General features: G+C 43.5%; 1 protein-coding gene across 2 annotated transcripts in view; it reads right to left on the reverse strand.

The window, feature by feature from the left end:
* Positions 1–27,120, reverse strand: part of CPNE8 (copine 8) — a 251,176-nt gene that overhangs the window by 67,299 nt on the left and 156,757 nt on the right. Inside the window, exons 1-5 of one of the 2 annotated variants that reach the window (XM_066591906.1) lie at positions 25,731–25,810; positions 11,554–11,657; positions 10,274–10,378; positions 8,161–8,202; positions 912–987 (exon numbers count right to left, since the gene is read on the reverse strand). In XM_066591906.1, the coding sequence (XP_066448003.1) occupies positions 912–987; positions 8,161–8,202; positions 10,274–10,378; positions 11,554–11,645 (315 nt within the window). In that variant the 5' untranslated portion in view covers positions 11,646–11,657; positions 25,731–25,810. Of the gene's footprint in view, positions 1–911; positions 988–8,160; positions 8,203–10,273; positions 10,379–11,553; positions 11,658–25,730; positions 25,811–27,120 lie in introns of those variants that run through there. The other variant, XM_066591905.1, reaches the window with a different exon arrangement.

Consider the following 27,120-nt stretch of genomic DNA (forward strand, 5'->3'; position numbering starts at 1 on the left):
AATAAAAAAAAACAAAACAGGTCCCCCATTGCAGAAAATAATAAGCAAGCTAATACTTACCTCTCCTGACTTCCTGAACCTTCTGCAATGGCAGCTCTGGGTCTCTGCTGTGATGTACTGTTTACAGACTGCAACATGTATGTGGGATGTCACATGTTGTTGCAGCCAATCACAGATCTCAGCGCTTTATTGCTGGGCTATTGATTGTCTGCAGCACCTTGTAAAATTTTGTACAGAGGCTGCTGCAGCCTGTAAACAATACATCACAGGGAGTTCCTGGATATAATTTGATATCTACAGGGTTATTACAAATGATCTTGCTGATTTGAAACACTCAATTCATATTTAATGACACTCAGATACATAAATGTGATATCAATGGAAACAGAGACATCAGAAATGTTTTTCACATCAGAGGTGTTCAATGTGAGCCCCCCTTATCACTTGACAAGCTTCTCACATTACGTATGTTACTTGTGCCTGAAGGTGGAAAGCGGCTTCATCACTAAAAACTAGACATTCCATAAAACCATTGCTTTCCAATAGAGTTTGCATACTCTCACAGAAAGAACGTCGCCTCGCTTTGTTGACCGGTTTCAGGGCCGGTAAGAGTTGCAATCAGTAGGGATATCTTTGTAAATGTTGGCGCAGAATCTTCTACACAATCAGCTGTGGGATGTCCAATTCTCTACTTCCTCTCAGGGAGGATTTCTGAGGACTTTGTGTGAAACTTGCACGGAGATGCTCCACTGTTTCCATGCTTACTGGTGGACGGCCGGATGATTTTCACTTACAAATGCAAGCTTTTTCCTTAACATTGGAGTATTACTTACGAACTGTGCGCCCACTGGGTGGGGCTTGTAATAACCCTGTATTGTGTTGCACAATAAAAAATATTTTTTGCAACTCACCTCATATACATTGAACTGTGACTGCCCTCGCGACAACTCCCTGTAGCTTGTTGAGAATTCACCTATGTAATCATGGCTGGGAAAATAAAGAAGACGGTACATAATTATACATTACTCAAAGACAACCGAATTCAGGAATTGTGAATTGATGCACAAAATTGTACAACCACACCTCAAAAGCATGCACACAAGGCAAATATTGTACACAGGATAGGGAGTTTTAGCCTATGCACTAACAATACCATATTTTTCCCTTTCCCACTAGCGTTTTGTCTCCATCGAGTCTTTCAGTCACTCAATTCTGCTTTTGTAGCAGAGAAACAGAATTAAACGGAACCAGTCACCTGCCTAAGGTACCACAAACTAGCTTATGGTGCCGTTAGGTGATGTGACAGGGAGCAGAGTGCTGTATTTTTTTATATATCTACCTGCTTCCAGGTACCCGTCCCAGACGAAAATCTATCTGTTCAGAATCCTGTAGACTTTTATAAGAGAGCGCAGTCATGGGACTCTGAAGAGAGTCAGATTTTTGGTTGGCACTGTGGGAACCAGAAAGTAACATATAGCACCTAGCTTCCTGTTATCTTGCCTAACAGCACCATAAGTTAGTTTAAGGTGCTTTAGGCAAGTGTCAGGTTCCCTTTAAAACTGAAACAAACAATGGGCTTTCAAAAAAAAAAAAAAAAAAAAAGCCAAAAAACGGAATACTTTCAATTTGCTTCAGTTCCGTTTTTCTTTCCATTTTTCTTACTAGAACAAGTAGCACAGCAGACTGTGTTTGCTAGTCTGCTGAAGTACTTGTTTTAGTAAAAAACAATTGTAGCAAAACAGAACTGAAGCAAATTAAAAGCATTCAGTGTTTTTGAAAACCCATTGAAAATTAACGGGGAAAAAAATAAACTAAACTACTGTATTTCAGTTTGAATTCAGTTCTCCGCTTCAAAAATTGAACACAGACAGAGGCTTAATGGATGCAAAACGCTAGTGTGAAAGGGGCCTGCTAATGGTAAAAAGTAGTACACAGTAAATGTAACATTTCAACAAAAAAAAAATCTAAGAGACATGAAAATATTACTGTTAATTGCCATGAGTTTAACCCTTTGCAATCCAATTTTGGATTCAGGGTTTCCTAGGGGGCTTTCTCTTTCTGTCATTATACAATGGTACCATCTGCTGGCTAGAGGCAGTACTGCAGTATGGGACATGCTGGAAAGGCCCCCCAACAACAGAGCGGCCAGTAATATACAGTAAGAATACCCTGCTGGACGTCTTTCAACATCGGAGCTGTACAGCCTTCAATCAGAATGTCTTAAAATGTCAGACAGTGGATTGGAAAGGGTTAAAGAGCACTTATCACTAAATAAAGTCGGTGAGGCTGGCAGTATAGCTCAGCAACCATGGCCTCACTATCCAGTTTTTTGTTGGTTTTTTAAACAAATTTTTTATTGAATTTTGACAATATTTTAATAAGGAAAACAAAGATTTGAGCATAGGTATATGCATTCATGAAGTATTAAGTTTCATTGCTAAAATTATAACAATTAAACAATTTTCATTCAAAGGCCAGTAAAATTAACCTGGTCAAGTTGTGATTTCAGAAGTCATGTAAAGTGATTATCTCGAAAGGTCAGGGATGGACAAAATTTCTTGGAGTATCAGGTCGGAGAAACAGTAGGAGCTCTGGAGCCAAGCTGCTCAGTCACATCTGAACCTCTCTTTTTTATTGAAAGCACTGCAATGCATGCCCTCGAACCAGCAATTGTTGTTAAATGACTTAATTATGTCAGAGATAGAGAAAATGGAATTGCCATTCCAATGTTGGGCGATACTTGTTCTACAAGCAATCAGGATATGCATTATTGGGGTGCGTAAAATATTTGGAAGTAGGTCAGCATTTAGGTTTAAAAGAGTCATGGCAGGGTGAGGTAACATTTGAATATTAGTGAAGCTTGTGATCAGCTGGAAGGCCTGGAGACATACGAGCAATCCCACCACAGATGCCATTTGCCCGTGAAAAAAAAAAAAAGTAGTTCTTTTTTTCTGCAGTGTGCTAATTTCTGCTATGTACTCTGCTGGAATTTGTGGTTCTCCACAACGGTCATCTGCTGTAGTGTGTACTCATCTGGTGTGATTACCTGCAGCATCCCAAATTTTCTCATTCCTTTCCATAAAACCTCCTTGTCTCTCCCCTGTGGCACAGATCTGTGAAGCACGTTGCTGATCTGCATCTGTGTTCATTTCTTGCAGCAAATTTTTTGCTTATGGCATTTTTAAAAAAACTCTGTACCTTGGCTCCATGCATTTGTCCTGCAACCACTGAGCACGGATCAGTGAGGCACATCTCTAAACAGTATCTGTGGTCCTTTTTAGCACAGGCTCTTTTTTGGCCTTTTATTTTGCAACATTTTCACTGCACAGACTACATGTTTGCATCTTGCAACTGCTGAAGCAAACATAGCATCTATTGTTATTTTTTTGGTGCTTAATTTTGTTTCATTGTCCTTTTTTTCGATGATCTCTTGAGTATCTGAATAAGAACAGAATCTGACCTGGATGAGTTTAGCAACTGGCTGAATCTGAAGGATTTACATTTAAAGGGGTTGTATCAGAGATGCCTGCCTGTTATGCAGGGGCTGAACTCTGCATGATAGGTAAAATATGTTAGGATACATCCCTTCAAGTTTTACTTATTCTTTTAGCCATTTATGCATTCATTTTCTGGACCTCCAGATAACTAGGACTGACAGTGGACTTTCAATGAATACCTAAAGGAAACCCACTGCTAGTACTTCACTCCTCATGCAAAGCAGTCATGCCCAATCAGTCATGCAGGAGATTCCAGCTTGACATTTCCTGTGTGTTTGCAAAAACTGTTCCACAGATGAAAGTTTTCTTCATGAGGCAAAGGATTTATCTACATGATTTTCCCAAAGATGATTTGGGAAAAATTACTTTCTAAATGACGACTGTAGAGTAAAAAAGCAAGAAGACCGGGTACTTGCAAATGCAAAAAAACCCAAAAACACTATTGTGATCTATGAGCACAATAATCTAAGTTATGGTTATCACAGGCCATAGGAGTCCAGGGATGTGCTGTTTATACCTACCTGGCTCCCTGTTCCCATTCAGTCACCCCTGAAAGTCGGCATGCAATCAGTGCAGTAGACTTATCTCTGCAGGCTGTGTGCACACACTCTCATTGCTCTCTAGCTCGTTCATTCATTGTCAGGACAAATTATTTCTAGTTGACATTTTATGGGCATTTATCAGCTATATGAACATAGAAGGAGTGGTAACCATGACAGGATATTACTAAAGGTGGCCAGATGAATTTGTATGCCAAATACTGTATTCCCTTTGGGTCTGAACAATAAGATTAAATTCATTTGCTTCTTACAGCCTATAAATAAGTTTCCTAAAGCCATCATCATTGGGCTATGTACAGCCAGTAGGTCTCTGCATCATTTCATGGCAGAAACTGAGCAGGATACCACAACCATAGTTCGTATTTGGAGATGTGAAAAGCAGAACTAAATGTGCATCATTGTGATGGGACTGGAGCACCGAGGCTGCATTCGCACAGGCTACAAAATCTCGCTACAAATCATTGCTACAATGTGAAGCCCATGGTTTCCAATGGGTTTTTTCACATGATCGAATTTTTGTATAGCCCATGCGGATGCAGCCTCAGACAAACGTTACAACGCACAGATCTACACATCTGGCATTCTGTAGAGCGAACAGATTTGGATTCTCAAATACAGATGACGACATTTGCTTTAAAGACTGGCTGAGGCAGGTTTGCAGTCAAGCCATTCATTGCGAAGAATGCCCCTGACACTACATCATCGTTATGAATGCTTGCAGTAGTGTCGTTTGCTCCAAAGCTAGCTTTAGAATAATTCTGATAACTTATTAAGAAAATGCTGTGCCTGGATTTGCCCTATGTAAAAGAATGGGCATGAATATTGAAATTTATATTCACATTGAACATGGTGTTCCACTCCCCCAGTCAGCAAATCCACATTGCCCTGTGCAGAGTGTAGGAGCTGAGGAATCCAGTACACACTAGGGCATTGAGCAGTCAGCGATCTCTCTGTAGACAAACAACACACTTGAGCTCCTCTCCTCCAGTGTACAGATAAGCAGCATACACTATACAACCCCTGACTTTATGCACAGCTGCAGCCCTACACTACAGCAGAACAAACCCAGCATGTCCGTGAACACAGGGGTGGGAGCGGAGATTCTTAGGCTAACCCTTTCACTGCCATGGATTTTACACAGCACATCTTTCTGTGCACTCTGCAGCTTCACCTATATTAACAGTTCCGCCACTTGCTGCTTTCTCCTGGAGTCTCTTAATGAGACAACGCTGACGCGGAGGCAGGGATGAATTCAATTGACTAAATTCAGAATCGTGGAGCACTTAAAAGGCAAATTATTCAAGTTGATTCCATTAGTCGCACAGCCCTAGATCAGAGTCTACCTAACGGCATTGTCCAAAAGAATAATATGTGGCCCCACACAGTGATCGTCAAGCATTTTTCGCAAAGGGTCCAGGTGATTTATTGGTCAGCACGATCCCCAGGTCTCTCTCCATTTAGGAATCTGTGGGACCTGACTATGTGGGTCATGCTCTCTCACAAGCCTTGTAATGAAAATTTACTGTTAACTATGGTCAATACCACATGGTCACCACTACCCTAGGATAGTAATCTGAGCATTTATTGAAACAATGCCATATAGCAATAACAACTGTATCACTCAATATGGCGGCCCCACTACTTCCTGATCCTCCCGTTTATTGGGCCACAGGAGATATGTAATTGTTTGAAATTAAAATAGATTGTTCAGAACTTAATTCTCTGTGTTAAGTTTTGTCTCATTTCAGGTATTTCTTCATACTGTTGCAGGTTATCAGTGAGACAGTGTATATTCTTCAGTAATTTCTTAATGTGCACTTAGGCTCCGGTGAGTTTTTTATTATCTTAAATGGCAACTTGATAGCTTTAAATTTATTGAGACAGTATGTGTGTGTCTCTTTAAGAAAGCTCCATATATACTTAACAGGTAACCTCACTGCACATTCACCTTGAGGAACTCTGTCTACGGAAGAAACACATTGGTGATGTTCTGTTTCTCTGTGGTTTACTGCAGTCTGTAGCTGCTCTGTTTTATGCAAGATGATCTTGCAGATCAGCATCTAGAAGGGTCCGGGCATCATGAGCAATTAGCCACTTATTCGAGTGTAGTTACGACATGGTGTGAGGTCCAGATCTTAATTACATTGCTTGACAGCCGGGCACTGTGTATTATGAATTACAGACACTGCACTACGGTTTAGGGCATGACCATTGCTAGGATTTATGCTACATGGCTGTGCCTATATTGCAGCCCTGTGATTACCTTATCCGCTTACTCTCCATGGCCTGAGCTTTTAGTATCAATTATGAATTGCTGTCCATTACCTTGGATTGTTTTGGATATCTGGTCTGCATTCCAACTAACCCACTAATTATTAAAGGTGTTGTCCCGCGGCAGCAAGTGGGTCTATACACTTCTGTATGGCCATATTAATGCACTTTGTAATGTACATTGTGCATTAATTATGAGCCATACAGAAGTTATAAGAAGTTTTTCACTTACCTGCTCCGTTGCTAGCGTCCTCGTTTCCATGGAGCCGACTAATTTTCGGCGTCTAATGGCCAAATTAGACGCGCTTGCGCAGTCCGGGTCTTCTTCTTTTCTCAATGGGGCCGCTCGTGCAGGATGCCAGCTCCGTGTAGCTCCGCCCCGTCACGTGCCGATTCCAGCCAATCAGGAGGCTGGAATCGGCAATGGACCGCACAGAAGCCCTGCGGTCCACCGAGGGAGAAGATCCCGGCGGCCATCTTCAGCAGGTAAGTAAGAAGTCACCGGAGCGCGGGGATTCAGGTAAGCACTCTCCGGTGTTCTTTTTTAACCCCTGCATCGGGGTTGTCTCGCGCCGAACGGGGGGGGGGGGGGGGGGGGGGGTGTTTGAAAAAAAAACAAACCCCATTTCGGCGCGGGACAACCCCTTTAACTCATCTCAACATATTGAAATTTATATAGCTAAATTAATTGAGCCATACCATTAACTAACTTGTTTGTTCATGTGAATGACTTGATATTTTTCTATTATGGCAGTGCTAGATTAGCAGACAATTATATAACATATGTGCATTTTGATACATTTTAGGCAATAGACAATTTTGATATCATTGATGTATACCTGGATTCTATTTACATCTATACTGCTTTTTGTTTCAAATGATTCTTTATGGATATGCACTGGCCTGTCATATAATTAGGTGATGGTTTCCAGTCTATAAAAATGTACCTTTCAAATGTATTATTCGTGTGCAATTTTTAATTGTTATTAATAAAACTATTTAAAGAGGCATTCTTGGGAAAATACATTTTTCATTCCTGCTCCTCTCACCTGATTAACTCGTAATCTGGAGGTCTCCTCTGTGTATTGCAGCCACTTCCATGCAGTACAGCCTCCTGTCTGATGCCTATCAGGCACCATCTTTATGTGATTGCGAGATTTTTTGGTTTCACTTTTGCATCTATCTCCTGATGCAGCAGCACAGCATTAGCTAGAAGCTATACAATTTGTGCCTGCTGGGAGAACAGTTTAATCACCATTGCCTTCCTATTGACCTAAATAAGCTACAGACCATAAGTATAGAGTCAGGAGGATGAGCTATGATCTCCTTTATTATAATTGTGTGACAGTAGCTGGGTAATCATCATCAATAACTAATAGGAATGTCTGTGTCCCCCTCTAGTCAGTTTCGGTGGTAGGGTCCATCGAACAGGATCACAAAGACTGAGTGTAATTGACTAATTTCAGATAGCAAAAGCCCAAGTAAATCTGAGCTGGTCAGAACTATGATCATATGACCATCTGAGGAGAAAGCGGCTGGGAGTTTTAGATGGAATGGAACTAACCCAGGTAACAATAGCTCCCTTACACATACTGGGAGGATAGCTACGTTATAAATGAAAAAAAAATGCCGGAGTGGACCTTTAAATTTTAACAAACAAGATTAGTGTTTTCCATGATTTATAAGCCAAGCACAGTATAGTCTTCCTATATTCAGCAGACAGTCAACTGAAGTAGCTGTGCAATAAATATAGGATGTGAACATGTTTCATTGACGTACAGCACTGCATGTTAAAACTGGCAATGACAATAATTTACGTGCAAATACTATACCTTCCATCTCTATCCCAATCATAAACTTCCACTTTAATTGTTCTGTTAATAGAGAACAAATGAAGATTACATAAAGGTACAGTAGAAATACAGAGGTAGACAAGGATTTGCAAAGATTGCGCTCCTAGACACTGCATATTATAAAAAGCTTTACGCCTTATGCACTTTTCACAATCTCAGTAAGAGGGACAACTACAGGAGGAGTCAGTCACATGGAAAGCAGTCTTTGCACTCACTGCACCTGTTACAATCTGTGTACAGGGCACAGAGGGAGCAATCTTTGTAAAAGAAGGGGCATGGAGAGCAGTCTGTGTGACAAAAGGGACAATTTAAGCAGTTTGCAAGAGAGATGGCGAGAAATTTGGATAACAGAGGGGTGGGAAATTCTGCCAATTCCATTTTCAAACTTTCTGCTACAGGGACATTGCTGGGGCATGGAGGAGGGAGTCACCCATGAGACCCCAGGTATGCAACATTAACCCTTTCCCGTTTTAGACCACCAGAAATACGGAAATTAACCTTTTCTCTATCCCAGGCCACCAGGGATATTGACATTAATCCCTTCATTTCCCTAGACCGGCAATATGTAACACGGTTATAAATTGTCCAAATTAGAAGGAATAGTTTTAAGATAACTAACTTCCCCACTTACTAGCTATAGAAGCTTAGATGAATAATGGTTGTGGCCACAATAGAATAGACAACTCTGTGTGGATGTTCTAGCTGTGCTAGCTTTACTTGTTAGTTTATATCATTGAATGGGCGCTGCAATATGGTAATGCAATGTTTTTTCAGAGCACCTTATTTTAATATGAAACAATTCATGGGCACATTGGCCTTACTTGGTCTGGGGACTCTGCATTTAAAATATGGCCTTGAGATTGCAAGCAGGCAGATTTTGGAATTATGGCCAGCACAATAAGGATAATAGAGAATTCTAGGAAAAAATACCAAATTGTTGTTGCTTTCTCAAAAAGAATGGTGGATGTAAATATTGAGAAATCATTCAGACTTCCTAAACTCATTTCAGTTTAACCCAAAAGCCATATAACCTTTTAGAGACTCTTCATTTAACAAAGCAAAACTGACGGTGGATTGCCAGTGTAAATTAACATTTTATCTTAATTGTTGTCAACTAAACTGAAAATGTAACAGTCAAACCCTATTTAAAAAAAAAAAAAAAAAAAAAACTTTAATAAAATACAGAAGTTTCCAAGCATTGTTTTAAGTTTAAGGGGGGAAAATAGATTCATCGCTATATAATCACAAAGGTTATATGCACATAATACTTGGAACATATACCTGACACGTTTGTAGAGGTTAAAGATAAGAATTAAAAAGGTTTAGACCGAATGCACACGACGAGGTCAGATTCCGCTGTGGGATCCCGCAGCGGAATCAGACCCTGTGCCGCCCAGGAAACCCTGCGTACCTGTCCGGATTGTCTTCTCTCTGCTGCGGATGTGCTGGGCCAGAGAATACCGCGCCGTTGATGACACGGATCCGTGGCAATTTCGAAATTGACATTTCGGAATCGCTGCGGGCTGGACGGCTTCCATTGACTGCAATGGAAGCCATTCGTGTGAGTCCCACACCAAAATCGAGCATGCTGTGATTCTTCCTTCGCGAGCGGAAATTGCAAGCGTTTTCTGCTTGTGCCTGCCACGGATTCTGCAGCAAAAATCTGCCCATGTGCATAGGGGCCTTACTGTTGTATTTAATGTTCCTACAGAACATATGCATGCATTCTAGCGATTACTCCTGTATATTGAATAACATTTGGCAACAACAAACATATACTCTGCTGTACTTTGTTTAGTGGTTTTGAAAGGTTTCAACTTAACTCTTAAAATGATGTAAACATATGCTTAAACATGCATATATTTGCAATATACTTAAATAGCAAAACTACTGTAGATTGCCCAGACAATGTAAACAAACTAACTGGAGTATATTTGATTTGTCCTGAGACCCATCCTGAGTGCGATTACAGTCTAGCAGTCTTTACATTTTTAAAAAGAGTCAATGCTAATAGCAAGGGGTTTGTCTTTGCAGCACATAGCCTTCAAAATCTTCAAATTGTAGAAACTTCAGAAAATCTCACTTTCCTTACCTGTCAAAATCCCCATTGCATAAAGCTCTAACTGGAATTTTGAAAGCCTGCCAAACAGGGTTTAATGTATTCTTTACTACTTCAGTCTTGTGGCAAATTGTGAAGCTGAGAATAAAAAAAAAACATATTAACCTCATACCAGACATGTCGCACAAGTATTACTTAGCTGATATACCCCAATATCCTAGAATAGGTTTGTGTGTACATCTACTAAGCTAATTCTGGTTCAATTGGTGTCAAAATTGTGGTTGCAGAACATGATGTGTTTTATACACTTTCAATGGCTGGTGCAGCTTAGCTTAAAAATGCTTGTGGATTGATAGGAAAGCGGTGTTGCTCAAGAGAAACACCATGCACCAAAATTGTGGCAGAAAATTTTTGCAGGAAACAAACCAACCAATAGGTGGTGTAAAGGTAAACAAAGGTGGACAAACATGAGCCAAAATTATCATCCAGCATGAGAAACTGACAAATGTAGCACATTTTTAGACTGCCTGGTTGAAGTTTGCAATGTCTAACTATTAGACAGGATTAGTAAATCTGTTCCACAGTCTTTAAACCACTTTGCTGTAAAAGAATGACCACTTGGGTATTTGGTCACTATAAAGTCACATGTACTAAAAGATGTCTTGAAAATGAGAGCAGCAGCAATAGCCCTTTGTAATAGAACGGAAATGGTGATGCAACAGTCCATCCTGCTAAGTTAGTTCACCTCAGCACCTTGACAAAGACTGGTTACAAATGAAATGTTGCACTTTATTTGTACCATGTGGATCATATGAAAGTGAAAACTGGAGATGCTGACATTAACTGGTTTCTTTTTGATATGTATACTAAAATATATCACAATCACCCCCATCCACCCATCAGTAGATGAGATTTTAGTTTTAAACTCCCTGATTTCTAATCATATAAACCACATAACATGTTCTTCGTCATTAGGCTACAGGGAGAAAAAAATGTATGCAGTATTTTCTGTAATTGTTGTGTTTCAAACAGGAAATGCCTATCAACTGTTATACTCCATTATGTTGTTTCATAAGCAAGACAAATGATGGAATATTATGGTGAAGCCACTACAAGTCATCTGATTAAAAAAGTATTCTACGTAACAATTCAAAGATGCCTAAAGTAACAATCAATGTGGTGAACAGAATGTGAATGTTTCAAACTAATTTTAAAAAAGCCTTTCAGTGTAGTGTGTACATATAATTGTGTGATGAGGTTAGTTAGTTACACAGGAGAGTAGCAGCATTAACAATAGGTATTAAGTATTGTACCTTCCATCTTCATTACTTCGGTAAAACACTAGAAACGGGTCTGATTTTCCAAAAAAGTCCTTCTTGTCAAGTTTATTGGCACAAAACTGCATTAACACAGCATCCTACAATGCATGAAAATGTCACATTAAAGCGTACCCACACTTTCAAATGATTTTTCAGAATAAGCAGCCATGTGTACATGAAGAGTAATAGTATCTGGTCATTACATTATTCCCATCCTGCATTCATCACCAGTTTTCTCCTCTATCTGTAATTTTCAGTTCTCTCTAAATCACTGGGAGAAGAGTAGCTGCTATGATGTTTTCTATACCTTGCATATGGAGAATACAGCAGATTCTACTCACTGTAAGGCTTCTTTCACAGCATGCTTTTTACCCCCAATGCCGGGTTCCATCTCAGGTTTTTGTCTGCCATGCAGAAAATTGCATACAAACAGAAACCTGGAAGGAACCATAATTTTTAATGTGCGAAATACAGATCTATTTTGTCTTTCTGTGTCTTACCCATTAAATACTATGGTTCCATCTTATTTAGATCCCTATGCAGTTTTCTACATAGGATCATTGGTGGAGGTAAATCGTGACGCGAAAGAAGCCCAACACAGACAAACAGCAGCAACATGGAGAACTGCAGAACTGAGCAGTATAGAGGTCACTGAAGTAGCTGTAACACTGTAATGACTTGCTTCTGTCTCCTTACCGCAGCAGTATCCATCTCCCCCTGTCCTTTTTTGATCCATCTTGAGAATGAACAGAAAATTAGGAGGGAGACCTCTAGTGGCCAGCTGGCTGGAGTCCTTTTTCAGCACAAAGATGGTATTTTAGATAAAGTAATTTGCACTTTTGCTAGTTATCACATTGACTATCACATAAGCACAAAGTTGTTTCAAAGTACAGTGAAACTTGAAACCTAAATGTGAACAAACCTAAGTGTGAAAAACAGCACCTTTTTATTGAAGAAAGAAAGAAAAGCACAAGAACAAACTTCACAAACAGTACATGTTCTTTCACAGTATTGAATAGCATTGCAGGCTGTTCAATACAACCCAAAACCAGTATAGCATATTTCAGCATACCTCTGGGCCATAAAAAATCCCACATGCATGTCACACGTCAGATCTGTACACATTTAGATTCTGTCTAAGGCCTTGATTGCACAAGTGTTTTCCCTTTCAGTGAGCTTCCAAGGCAATCTCGGGAAATAAAGAATTTTCATGAAAATTGTTCATAATTGCAGAGAAGAGCTTTATTAGCAATTCTTCAAAACACTTCAATGGGGAAAATTTATGTTTAATTCTTTATTAGAGATGAGCGAGCACCAAAATGCTCGGGTGCTCGTTACTCGGGACGAAATTTTCGCGATGCTCGAGGGTTCGTTTCGAGTAACGAACCCCATTGAAGTCAATGGGCGACCCGAGCATTTTTGTATATCGCCGATGCTCGCTAAGGTTTTCATTTGTGAAAATCTGGGCAATTCAAGAAAGTGATAGGAACGACACAGCAACGGATAGGGCAGGCGAGGGGCTACATGTTGGGCTGCATCTCAAGTTCCCAGGTCCCACTATTAAGCCACAATAGCGGCAAGAGTGGGCCCCCCCCCCTCCCAACAACTTTTACTTCTGAAAAGCCCTCATTAGCAATGGATACCTTAGCTAAGCACCACACTACCTCCAACAAAGCACAATCACTGCCTGCATGACACTCCGCTGCCACTTCTCCTGGGTTACATGCTGCCCAACCCCCCCCCCCCTGCACGACCCAGTGTCCACAGCGCACACCAAATTGTCCCTGCGCAGCCTTCAGCTGCCCTCATGCCACACCACCCTCATGTCTATTTATAAGTGCGTCTGCCATGAGGAGGAACCGCAGGCACACACTGCAGAGGGTTGGCACGGCTAGGCAGCGACCCTCTTTAAAAGGGGCGGGGCGATAGCCCACAATGCTGTACAGAAGCAATGAGAAATATAATCCAGTGCCACCGCCATCAGGAGCTGCACACGTGGGCATAGCAATGGGGAACCTATGTGCCACACACTATTCATTCTGTCAAGGTGTCTGCATGCCCCAGTCAGACCGCGGTTTTTTATAATTAGTCACAGGCAGCTACAACTCCGCAATGGGAATTCCGTGTGCACCCACAGCATGGGTGGCTCCCTGGAACCCACCGGCTGTACATAAATGTATCCCATTGCAGTGCCCATCACAGCTGATGTAAGGTCAGCTTTAATGCAGGTGGGCAAAAAATTAATTGGATTACACTGTAGGCGAGGGCCCCCAAAAATTGGTGTACCAACAGTACTAATGTACGTCAGAAAAATTGCCCATGCCCAACCAAGAGGGTAGGTGAAACCCATTAATCGCTTTGGTTAATGTGGCTTAATTTGTAACTAGGCCTGGAGGCAGCCCAGTTAAAATAAAAATTGGTTCAGGTGCAAGTTTCAACGCTTTAATGAGCATTGAAACGTATAAAAATTGTTTACAAAAATTATATGACTGAGCCTTGTGGGCCTAAGAAAAATTGCCCGTTCGGCGTGATTATGTGAGGTTTCAGGAGGAGGAGCAGGAGGAGGAGGATGAATATTATACACAGATTGATGAAGCTAAAAGGTCCACGTTTTTGATGGTGATAGAGAACAATGCTTCCATCCGCGGGTGCAGCCTACGTATTGTTTAGGTATCGCTGCTGTCCGCTGGTGGAGAAGAGAAGTCTGGGGAAATCCAGGCTTTGTTGACAGGCGGGTACGCTCATCTGTGATGATTCCCCCAGCCGCACTAAACACCCTCTCTGACAAGACGCTAGCCGCAGGACAAGCAAGCACCTCCAGGGCATACAGCGCGAGTTCAGGCCACGTGTCCAGCTTCGACACCCAGTAGTTGTAGGTGGCAGAGGCGTCACGGAGGACGGTCGTGCGATCGGCTACGTACTCCCTCACCATCCTTTTACAGTGCTCCCGCCGACTCAGCCTTGACTGGGGAGCGGTGACACAGTCTTGCTGGGGAGCCATAAAGCTGGCAAAGGCCTTAGAGAGTGTTCCTCTGCCTGTGCTGTACATGCTGCCTGATCTCTGCGCCTCCCCTGCTACCTGGCCCTCGGAACTGCGCCTTCGGCCACTAGCGCTGTCGGATGGGAATTTTACCATCAGTTTGCCCACCAGGGTCCTGTGGTATAGCATCACTCTCGAACCCCTTTCCTCTTCGGGTATGAGAGTGGAAAGGTTCTCCTTATACCGTGGGTCGAGCAGTGTGTACACCCAGTAATCCGTAGTGGCCAGAATGCGTGTAACGCGAGGGGGGACGAGAAAGGCATCCTAACATGAAGTCAGCCATGTGTGCCAGGGTACCTGTACGCAACACATGGCTGTCCTCACTAGGAAGATCACTTTCAGGATCCTCCTCCTCAGGCCATACACGCTGAAAGGATGACAGGCAAGCAGCATGGGTACCCTTAGCAGTGGGCCAAGCTGTCTCTTCCCCCTCCTCCTCATCCTCCTCATGCTCCTCCTCCTCCTCAACGCGCTGAGATATAGACAGGAGGGTGCTCTGACTATCCAGCGACATACTGTCTTCCCCCGCCTCTGTTTCCGATCGCAAAGCGTCTGCCTTTATGCTTTGCAGGGAACTTCTCAAGAGGCATAGCAGAGGTATGGTGACGCTAATGATTGCAGCATCGCCACTCACCATCTGGGTAGACTCCTCAAAGTTTCCAAGGACCTGGCAGATGTCTGCCAACCAGGCCCACTCTTCTGTAAAGAATTGAGGAGGCTGACTCCCACTGCGCCGCCCATGTTGGAGTTGGTATTCCACTATAGCTCTACGCTGCTCATAGAGCCTGGCCAACATGTGGAGAGTAGAGTTCCACCGTGTGGGCACGTCACACAGCAGTCGGTGCACTGGCAGATGAAACCGATGTTGCAGGGTGGCAGTGTCCGTGTGGGACTTGCGGAAATGTGCGCAGAGCCGGCACACCTTTCCGAGCAGGTCTGACAAGCATGGGTAGCTTTTCAGAAAGCGCTTAACCACCAAATTAAAGACGTGGGCCAGGCATGGCACGTGCGTGAGGCTGCCGAGCTGCAGAGCCGCCACCAGGTTACGGCCGTTGTCACACACGACCATGCCCGGTTGGAGGCTCAGCGGCGCAAGCCAGCGGTCAGTCTGCTCTGTCAGACCCTGGAGCAGTTCATGGGCCGTGTGCCTCTTCTCTCCTAAGCTGAGTAGTTTCAGCACGGCCTGCTGACGCTTGCCCACCGCTGTGCTGCCACGACGCGCGACACCGACTGCTGGCGACGTGCTGCTGCTGACACATCTTGATTGCGAGATAGAGGGTTCGTAGGAGGCGGAGGAGGAGGAGGGTGGTTTAGTGGAGGAAGCATACACCGCCGCAGATACCACCACCGAGCTGGGGCCCGCAATTCTGGGGGTGGGTAGGACGTGAGCGGTCCCAGGCTCTGACTCTGTCCCAGCCTCCACTATATTCACCCAATGTGCCGTCAGGGAGATATAGTGGCCCTGCCCGCCTGTGCTTGTCCACGTGTCCATTGTTAAGTGGACCTTGGCAGTAACTGCGTTGGTGAGGGCGCGTACAATGTTGCGGGAGACGTGGTCGTGCAGGGCTGGGACGGCACATCGGGAAAAGTAGTGGCGACTGGGAACTGAGTAGCGCGGGGCCGCCATCATACCTTTGAAAGCCTCCGTTTCCACAACCCTATACGGCAGCATCTCCAGGCTGATAAATTTGGCTATGTGCACGTTTAACGCTTGAGCGTGCGGGTGCGTGGCGGCGTACTTGCGCTTGCACTCCAACACTTGCGCTAGCGACGGCTGGACGGTGCGCTGACAGACATTGGCGGATGGGGCCGAGCACAGTGGAGGTGAGGGTGTGGGTGCAGGCCAGGAGACGGTAGTGCCTGTGTCCTGAGAGGGGGGTTGGATCTCAGTGGCAGGTTGGGGCACAGGGGGAGAGGCAGCGGTGCAAACCGGAGGCGGTAAACGGCCTTCGTCCCACCTTGTGGGGTGCTTGGCCATCATATGTCTGCGCATGCTGGTGGTGGTGAGGCTGGTGGTGGTGGCTCCCCGGCTGATCTTGGCGCGACAAAGGTTGCACACCACTGTTCGTTGGTCGTCTGCACTCTCAGTGAAAAACTGCCAGACCTTTGAGCACCTCGGCCTCTGCAGGGTGGCATGGCGCGAGGGGGCGCTTTGGGAAACAGTTGGTGGATTATTTAGTCTGGCCCTGCCTCTACCCCTGGCCACCGCACTGCCTCTTCCAACCTGCCCTGCTGCTGCACTTGCCTCCCCCTCTGAAGACCTGTCCTCAGTAGGCGTAGCAAACCAGGTGGGGTCAGTCACCTCATCGTCCTGCTGCTCTTCCTCCGAATCCTCTGTGCGCTCCTCCCTCGGACTTACTCCAATTACTACTACCTGAGTGATAGACAACTGTGTCTCATCGTCATCGTCCTCCTCACCCACTGAAAGGTCTTGAGACAGTTGCCGGAAGTCCCCAGCCTCATCCCCCGGACCCCGGGAACTTTCCAAAGGTTGGGCATCGGTCACGACAAACTCCTCAAGTGGGAGAGGATTCAGAACCATTGCTGCCCATTCTGGGCAGGGGCCCGAGAACAGTTCCTGGGAGTCTGCCTGCTCCTCAGAATGTGTCATTGTAATGGAGTGAGGAGGCTGGGAGGAAGGAGGAGCAGCAGCCAGAGGATTCAGAGTTGCAGCAGTGGACGGCGCAGAATTCTGGGTGGTCGATAGATTGCTGGATGCACTTTCTGCCATCCACGACAGGACCTGCTCACACTACTCATTTTCTAATAAAGGTCTACCGCGTGGACCCATTAATTGTGGCCTGTGCCCACACCCTGACTTGGGCCTCCGCGTCCTCGGCCGCGTCCACGTCCTCTAGGCCTACCCCTACCCCTCAGCATGCTGTATTACCAGTAGTGCAGAAACAGAACGCTGTAATTAAATATGCCGCTTATTGGCCTGTGGTTGAAGGCTGACTTCCCTTACGGAACGCACAGCAGATCCAGGAAACAATTTTGCGCCAGCCTGCTGTAACGCTTAGCTGCGTATTAATTAGGACTACTACCTCCAGCAGATAGATACTGTAGGCAGCGTATAATATTATGTATACTGTTTCCCTCTGGCGGGATGACGGCGCTGATGTAACAGAGACAGCAGATCCAGGAAACAATTTTGCGCAAGCCTGCTGTAACGCTTAGCTGCGTATTAATTAGGACTACTACCCCCAGCAGACACGCAGTAAACTGAAGACGGTCACAGGCAGCCCAAATATAGTATTTTTCCCCAATTTTTGGGAAAAAGCCCACTGCCTATATAGCCTGAATATCTCTTTGCCTGCCTCACCAGTACTGGCCCTATACTCTGTACAATGACTGCAGACTGAGGACGCAATGCTCTGCACAGCCGATATACAAAAAAAAAAAAAAAAATGTGCAAGACTGCAAAAAGCAGCCTCAATAGTACTGCACACGGTCAGATGTGGCCCTAAGAAGGACCGTTGGGGTTCTTCAAGCCTAAAATCACTCCTAACGCTCTCCCTATAGCAGCTCCGGCATCAGCAGCACTTTCCCTGATCTCTGTCAGAATGCATCTGTGGCCAACCGCGGGAGGGGCCGATTTATATACTCGGGTGACACCTGATCTCGCCAGCCACTCACTGCAGGGGGGTGGTATAGGGCTTGAACGTCGCAGGGGGAAGTTGTAATGCCTTCCCTGTCTTTCTATTGGCCAGAAAAGCGCGCTAACGTCTCAGAGATGACAGTGAAAGTAACTCGAACATCGCGTGGTGCTCGCCTCTAGTAACGAGCATCTCGAACACGCTAATACTCGAACAAGTATCAAGCTCGGACGAGTACGTTCGCTCATCTCTATTCTTTATTTATAATTTTTTAAAATTGCATTAACAATATAAAGACAAAAGATAGGCCAAGGCATAAAGGTCAAATAGCATTCACACTTGCTGTACAGCCAGAGAGTTAAAATGCCTAACCAGAATAACTCCCAACATTAACCAAAAGACTTATCTACTTCCTCTCTTCACACGGTAATGAACTGTGGTGAGGGGGTAGGCAAAAACAAGGAGAACCCTTGACCAAAGGGGATCCTCCCCCCCCCCCCCCCAAAAGAAAACACATAAATATTTGCAAAGAGAAGAGGACTTTAAGTCAACGTATAAGATTTTGCAGGTGGAGTTGTGCACTCTTTTCTAGAAGTCGCCTAGGCACAGTCCAAAAAATGTGCAGAAGCCAACCTACCACTGTCTTGCAGTGCGCCAGCAATTAGAGGAGAAAAAAGGAAATATGGCATATAGCCTGGAGGGAAAATGGTACCATCTAGAATTTACACCCTTCCTCTTGAAATTTGCTGGCAATAGAAGACTTGTGTGCCAGCTCCAAAGGTGGCGAAAACACATAGCCCAGATTGCGTTTCAATTATGCCAGAAAAAGTGGACAAAAATCCTAATCTGGAGATGCGAGCAGGGAATCAATGACAGATTAGGCTGGATTCATTACAAGGCTGTTCAAATGGAAACACAACCAATATGAGCTGGAGAGGGTAAAGAGACTAGGAAACGTGAGAGCTTTACAGTATGCCAAAAGCCATGGGGTGAATCCATGGATGCCAATAAGTGCTTCCTAGAAACCCTAGAAGGCAAAAAATGTGTAACACTAACTGTCCAGAAAGTACCACTGCCTGAATGGCCCAGCTTCCATACCAGGAAAAACAGCGAATTTCCCAAAATGGGAAAAGGGGGAGATGGGGGATGGGGAGTTGTTCGCAAGAGGAAACAGGTGATGACAGGCAACCAGTGTAGGCCTTATGGTAGGATGAAAATCCATATCACCTGAGGTTTGTCGGTAGTGTCCACAACAACAAGTGCAATGGGATGGTAGAGTAAGATTGCTCTACTGAAACCCAGGATTTCAAGTCAGCATGACTGCACCAGTCCAGTACTCTCTTAAGCAGCCAAGCTTCATAATACTTTTTGATATCAGAGAGCCCAATCCCCCCCCCCCCCCCCCACTCTACGGTATGAATGGAAGGGACAGACGTGGGACAATTCCGTATTCAGCAACTGAAAAAATCTCTTAGGTACTTTGATCAGAAGTGCCTGAAAATGATATAAAAGCCTAGTTCAGACACTTCATTTTGAAGATGGCGCAACACCCAAATCAGATGAATAAAACTTAGATTTGTATAAAACACTTGTTTTTTTGAGTAAATGGCCCAAGTCGAAAGTATCCCAGAGTGAAGTACATCAAATTTATTAAGAGGCGCACATCTCAATGAATTTGGTAATTTCTGGCAGTTTATGCAGCAACAGTGCCGACCCCATTGAAAACAGTGGGAGAACATCAGAATCTCCTGCCGCGGCAGGGAAGAAGAGAACCTCCGCACTGATGAGAGGCTGTTTCCATGTGAAACCGTGTCGCATACGGGGGTTTTCAGAAGGATTGCTAGGGTGATATCAGCTGTTAATCATGGCCTGAGAGATCGCCCTTGCCAGTGTGAGGGGGCCTTTAGTCTATGGATTAATTTTGGGTTTTGCTTTTTAAGTACGCCTTCTATGGATATTTAAATTTATTTTTAGATTTGTGATCTCAAAAAAAATAATGGAAAAAACAAGATAACAGAAAAGAGAAAAATCCTTACACTAGGTGAAAGCAAACAAATTTCTCTAGGCAACCTATTGTCATATATTATTGTGCATGGCTGATTTGACACATCCCTCAGGACCCAAGTTATAATATTGCAAACTAAATTTTGTCTAGATCCCTTCATTTATCAAGTAAACTAATATTTTTCCTTCATCCATTACTTAGAATAGAAGTATGCTAAACAAAAAAAAGGTAGCCATGAAAAAGGTAGAAAAGGCATATGTTGTGGAATTACAGATGAAAGAAAAGTAAGTACCGTATATACCGGCGTATAAGACGACTTTTGAACCCCGAAAAATCTGCTCTGAAGTCGGGGGTCATCTTATGCGCCGGTAATACAAAAAAAAAAAGGGTAAAAAAAAAAAATCATTACTCACCTCCCCCGGCGTTCTGTCGCGCTCCGGCAGGATGTCGCTCGCTCCTCGTCCCCGGCGCAGCATTGCTTTCTGAATGCAGGGCTTGAAATCCCCGCTTCCAGAAAGCTAATACACACGCCGTCAGCCGGTACAGCTATTCAATGACAGCATTGAATGGCTGTGATTGGCTAAAACACACGTGGCTTCAGCCAATCACACTATTCAATGACATCATTGAATGGCTGTGATTGGCTGAAGGCGCACGTGTGTTAGCAATCACACCCATTCAATGATGTCATTGAATAGTGTGATTGGCTGAAGCCACGTGCGCCTTCAGCCAATCACAGCCATTCAATGATGTCATTGAATGGATGTAACTGGCTGACGGCGTGTGTATTAGCTTTCTGGAGGCGGGGATTTCAAGCCCCGCATTCAGAAAGCAATGCTGCGCCGGGGACGAGGAGCGAGCGACATCCTGCCGGAGCGCGACAGAACGCCGGGGGAGGTGAGTAATGATTTTTTTTTTCTCCATTGTAATACCGGCGTATAAGGTGAAAGTTGGGGGGTCGTCTTATACGCCCCGTCGCCTTATACGCCGGTATATACGGTAAACCTTTTTTGTATCACCTGGGTTTCTGCATTAATTACAAATAAAATGTGGTTGTATTGTTATCTAAATCATAATTACAGATTTATAAATCTAAATAAAGGAAAAACACACAGGCAGTTGTACCTCTCAAGCATTTTCCAACTTCATACATCTATATTAACACATCTCTTGTTCCCATAAAGGCATGGTTCACAACAACCACCAGGCCTTGTGTGCCTTTGTTTAATGGGCAAAGCACATGTGGAAATCCCACTTCCAATCCCAACTCCTTAATTGTAAACACATTTTGCTAATAAACTTTTGGAGACTTTATTAACTCAGAGGTTCACTTAATTTTGCTATCTGCACTGTGTATGCTTACTTAAAGGGGTTGTCCCGAGGCAGCAAGTGGGTCTATACACTTCTGCATGGCCATAATAATGCACTTTGTAATGTACATTGTGCATTATGAGCCATACAGAAGTTATAAAAAGTTTTATACTTACCTGCTCCGTTGCTGGCGTCCTCGTCTCCATGGAGCCGACTAATTTTCGCCCTCCGATGGCCAAATTAGCCGCGCTTGCGCAGTCCGGGTCTTCTTCTTTTCTGAATGGGGCTCCGTGTAGCTCCGTGTAGCTCCGCCCCGTCACGTGCCGATTCCAGCCAATCAGGAGGCTGGAATCGGCAATGGACCGCACAGAAGCCCTGCGGTCCATGAAGACAGAGGATCCCGGCGGCCATCTTCAGCAGGTGAGTATGAAGACGCCGGACCGCCGGGATTCAGGTAAGCGCTGTGCGGGTGGTTTTTTTAACCCCTGCATCGGGGTTGTCTCGCGCCGAATGGGGGGGGGGGGTTTAAAAAAAAAAAAACCCCGTTTCGGCGCGGGACAACCCCTTTAATGTAATTCCAAAAGGGTTCGCTTAATTTTTTGGGGGTGATCTTATAAGGCCTTTAATAAGCATAACTTTAACAAAACATTTTATAATATAGTTCAAGTCTAAGACCATGGCAGGACATCATTATTGCCAATACATTCATTAATACACAAGGTGATACACACTGTTTACAGTGTTTCCTCGAAAAAAAGACGCTGTCCTATATTAATTTTTGCCTCAAAAGAGGCACCGTGTCTTATTTTCGGGGGGTGTCTTATACTTACCCAGCCGCCTGCGTCTGTGTTCCTTGTGCTAGTCCTCACGCTGCTGCAGTCCTCAGCGCTGACAGAATTCTCTTCTCCTGGTAACGGGGCTTTGAATACCCCGCCTCCGGTAAGTGCTGTGATTGGTTCATAGAGTGCTGGCTCTGATTGGCTGGCACTCGATCCAATCACAGCGCTTACCGGAGGGCAGGGTATTTAAAGCCCAGTTACCAGGAGAAAAGAAAATCAGTCAGCGCTGAGAACTGCAGCCTGTAGCAGCGCGGGGACCAATGCGAGGGACACCGGCAGCTAGGAGAGTATAAGCAACAACATAAAAAAAAAAAAAGCAATACTCACCTAGCCACAAGCGTCTGTGTCCCTTGCGCTGGTTCACACGCTGCTGCAGTTCTCAATGCTGACAGGAATCTCTTCTGGTGATGGGGCTTTGAATACACCGCCTCTGTTAAGTGCTGTGATTGGATCGAGCGCCAACGAATCAGAGCTGGCGCTCGATAAACCAATCACAGCCATTCAGTGAGGTAATTCACTGAATGGATGTGAATGCCCAAGCGTCAGCTTTGATTGGCTGGCGCTTGATTCAATCACAGCACTCTCTTACCAGAAGCAGGGTATTCAAAGCCCCATCACCAGAAGAGAACCCTGTCAGCGCTGAGGACTGCAGCCTGCCACAGTGCTGGAGACCAGCACAAGGGACTCAGACATCGGCGGCTAGGTGAGTATTGCTTTTTTTTTTTTTAACCTAATTTTATTTGGGGAAAAACGGTACTTCAAATTGCAAACAAGCTATGAGAAACATTGGTTTGTAAAACAAACTAAGAAAGGTACACGTCTTATGCAAAGTTATTTTTAAAAGACTATGAAATATGCAATGGAAGGTGAATTACTAAACCAACGTGCTGTTCAAGAGACTCTGTTACATACTTTTAGCCTGGGCTGAAAGTAGGTGACCTGTTGAGTTCGGGTATGGAAATGTTATACTTACCTTCCCCATTGGTCCCTCAATATCTGCCCTGAAAGTCGCCGTTCAATGCATTAAGTACCACACCAAGTAATCCGCCTGTAATTATTTTATACTACTTAGCAGCGCCGCTTAATGTACTGAGCAGCAGCTTGCAGCACTCACACCAGGGGAATGACAGAGAAGGCAAGTATAATACACACATCCCCGGACTCAGTGGGTCACCTACTTTTAGCCAATAAGCTTAGTTTATAGGGCTAAAGGTTTCTGACAGAGTCTCTTTAAGGGTGGACACCCACTTGTATTTTTTTTTTTCACGTGATATAGCTGCATTTTTATAATTATGATTATAAAGTCAATGGGACTTTCTAATGTTAAAAACGCACAGCACAAAAATCGTAAAGCACAAACTTGTGATGCGTTTTTAACATTAGAAAGTCCCATTGACAGTTGCGTTAAAAAAAACGCGCAAGAAAAACGCAAATGGGTGTCCACCCTAAGTCAGTAAACTTGCCATTATAAAAACCTCTATTTTAGTTTGCTATGTAAATTTACATCAGGCAGCATTCTTTTATGTATGCAGTGATTTTGTGGACACAAGTTGTTTACCCCAATCTGTGATATACTGTGTGCTTTAACAGATTGTGCTAATTATATGGTCATTGGAATTCTAACTGAACAAGGAAAGAAGTTCGGTTAGATTGATGTCCTATAAATATGCTAATAGGACAGCAATGTTAATTGATGGAATGAAAATAAAAAATTTTGCTTTATCAAATCTTAACGACAACCTGTCTGTCCATTCGTTCACGAGAGAATTGCAAATGACTTACACGCTCCGCCACTGATCACAAGATTGTGACATCACCACAGGTCCCGTACGCACACGGCTACTGTTCAGCTAGGTGTTCGTTAGTATTCCATAGCAATTGAGGCCACAGGGGGTTTGTAGTCCACCTGTAATCTGCACAACGATACAGGACCTGTGATGACGTCACCGTCATGTGATAAGGGGCGGAGCCTGTAAGTCAGTCATTCACTCGGGATGAGCGCCACAGTCATGTGATCAGGGTCAGAACAGGACGGTGACATCCTCACAGACACTTCATCCCCAGTGCTGTGCTGCTTCTGATCCCTGTTGTATGGGATGAACAATGTATGTAGCAGTGCTGTGTATGTGACATGCATGTAGCAGAGCTGTGCGGTGCATTGCACCACCAGAAACACTGGTACTATAATTTCAAAATAATTACTAGTCATATTATTAAAGAGAATTTATCTCCACTCCTAATTTGCAAATTGTAGTAAAATAGTGTTGGACCATTATTTCTTAGATATCGGTGTTTTACGGTCCCTCTGTTATTCCTCTTGAATATTGAATAAATTAATTCACAACTGAAGAATAAATTCACAATTTACCTTGTCAAAGGGTTGTGTCCCTACATACACCGACTGTTAGCGTGGAATCGTCCGCGTCATACTGTTAAGGGGCATTCTCCCAAGTGACTGTACAACCCAGTTATGAAATTATTGCTAACTAAGAAAATGTAAATACAAATATGATAATTAACGCTGGATGTGCATAGGGTTAGTATGAAGCAGGTTTGGGAGGCAAGCCCACTCAATACATGTTAGATGTTGGCTCTCAAATACCACTAACATTAGGCCACAGTAGTCCGGATCAGAAATAACTACAATCCTGGGCTATTAACCCTTTAAATGCCAGAATCAGAGCTTTGTCTTCCATCAGCTCTTCTGCAATGAGATCACAGGTTGTCGCTTGGTTGCCATGGCAGCCTGGTGCCTTGTAAAGGCCCCGCAGGACTACCATGGATTTCAGGCTTTTAAGCCCTGCTTATGACACCCCTTTTAGTAAAAATTTGTAGGCTATACAAATAAATCCCTTATTAAGTTGACGTGCTATTACAATGAAGGTTTTTTTAATTTTTTTGTGCACATAATAAAAAATGTACTTTCTGAAGTGCATAAAGAGGATGTACAGAAAAAATGTATATTATCTTTTATGATGTTTGAAACGCTAGCAAGACGCTTCACTTTAAAGTGTGCCTAAGTTTTCAGAAGACTTTGCAGAATAAACTGCTGTGTGTTTGCATGAGAAATAACGTCAGGATGAGTCAAAAATCTCCATACAGGTGCGTTTTGTTGGTGGGCGTACCTGAAGGCCACAATTTATCAGGAAGAAATGCAGACTGAGCTCCATCTTAACTTCTGTACAGTATCTTCCAGGTATGATAACAGATCACCCTAGAAGTCTTGGAAAAGTGTGCTTACAGACTGGGAGGAGTTCACAAATGTCTTGATGTGGGCGGAGCACACATCAAACATGCTTTAAATTGTATCTTGAGTTGTAGTCTGTAACATCTGTAAAGAATAAACATGTATGCAAACTGAATGGACACCTTTGACTCACCCTGTATTTCTGGCTATTATATGACTTGTATCCTGTGTTTTCCCCCTCTGCAGGCTATACTTCTGATTCTCAGTTCTCTCTGAGCTGGTGAGTGGATGCCTTCTAGCTGATATGTTGTCTTCTATACCCTGTACATACAGATTCTGCTTGCTGTCTGTAAAACACAGATGTCACATCATATAGGTCAGTGTACAGCAGGACTGAGCACTGGGAGATGTGAATAGCAGCAAAACAATCACCATTAGATTTAACAGCATGTCTGTGTGAGTCTCCGCTTCTGTCCCTCCTCCCCTTCCTCTCCGCTCTCATAAAATTCAATAAGCAGTATGACTCCATCCCTCTTTCTCCATCATGCCATTTTCAGTAACAGAGACAACCTCACTTGACAACAAACAGTGGATAGCAAGTTAGTAGGAAGGAGACTCCCAGCGGCCAGCACTTTAAAGGCATCTTTCAACACAAAAACATGACTTTAGTTAAACTGCAGTTTTGCTAGTTATCACACTGGCTATCATATAAGCACAAGTTGTTTGAAATTTTAGTGAACATCTAATTAGACTATATTAGTATGATTAAATTTGACTAGAGCAGAGGACCCCAACCAAGTATATTCACTTTCTATAAAAAGTAAACCCAAAAACAAAATTACAGACATATCATATCCCTAGAACGATGACAAGTAGGGTAGTGTAATATTGTATAAAATTCCAAACTGATATTTATCTGCAATTTGAAATTTCATGAGTTTGTGTTTCTCCATATTTTAAACATATTTGACTTGAATGTGCCTTTTGGACATTAATCAAAGTTGAATGTGGCGTTCAGACTGAGGAGTAAAATCCAATACTTGATTGTAGACATTTTGAAACATTATAAATGATTGACAGACCCCTTACCCTTGTGTAAGACCAAAGCATTTCAAACCTTGCAGTTCTTATTCATTCCATAAAATGTAAGTGAAAAAAAACATCCATTTAAAAACGCGATGAACCAATGGAACCACACCTGGGTTCACATCATGAACTCTTAATTAACCATAATGCGATATCAAATCAATAAAGTAAAATATTAATGGTGCTGCAGTATATTCAACACAAATATAGATCTTGCTCCAGTTCGTGACACATTTCATGATCCAAAATGCCTTTCTTATATATAAATTGTGTTGATAATCTCCACTTCGCATAGGCTTGTTGACTTTATTTCCAAAAAACAGGGCAAGAAAGAAAAAATAAATAAAATCACCCTCCTACAACAGGCAGAAGATATCTGCATTGTCACAGGAAAAAACTGTACTCAACGCTAAATGTCAATTTAATCATTTTGTCTCCCACTTAGTTTTCATAAGGTCTCTAAAGGCCCTTTTACACACAATGATTATCGCTCAAAA

Source organism: Eleutherodactylus coqui, chromosome 2 (genome assembly GCF_035609145.1).
Source record: "Eleutherodactylus coqui strain aEleCoq1 chromosome 2, aEleCoq1.hap1, whole genome shotgun sequence".
Taxonomy (NCBI): domain Eukaryota; kingdom Metazoa; phylum Chordata; class Amphibia; order Anura; family Eleutherodactylidae; genus Eleutherodactylus; species Eleutherodactylus coqui.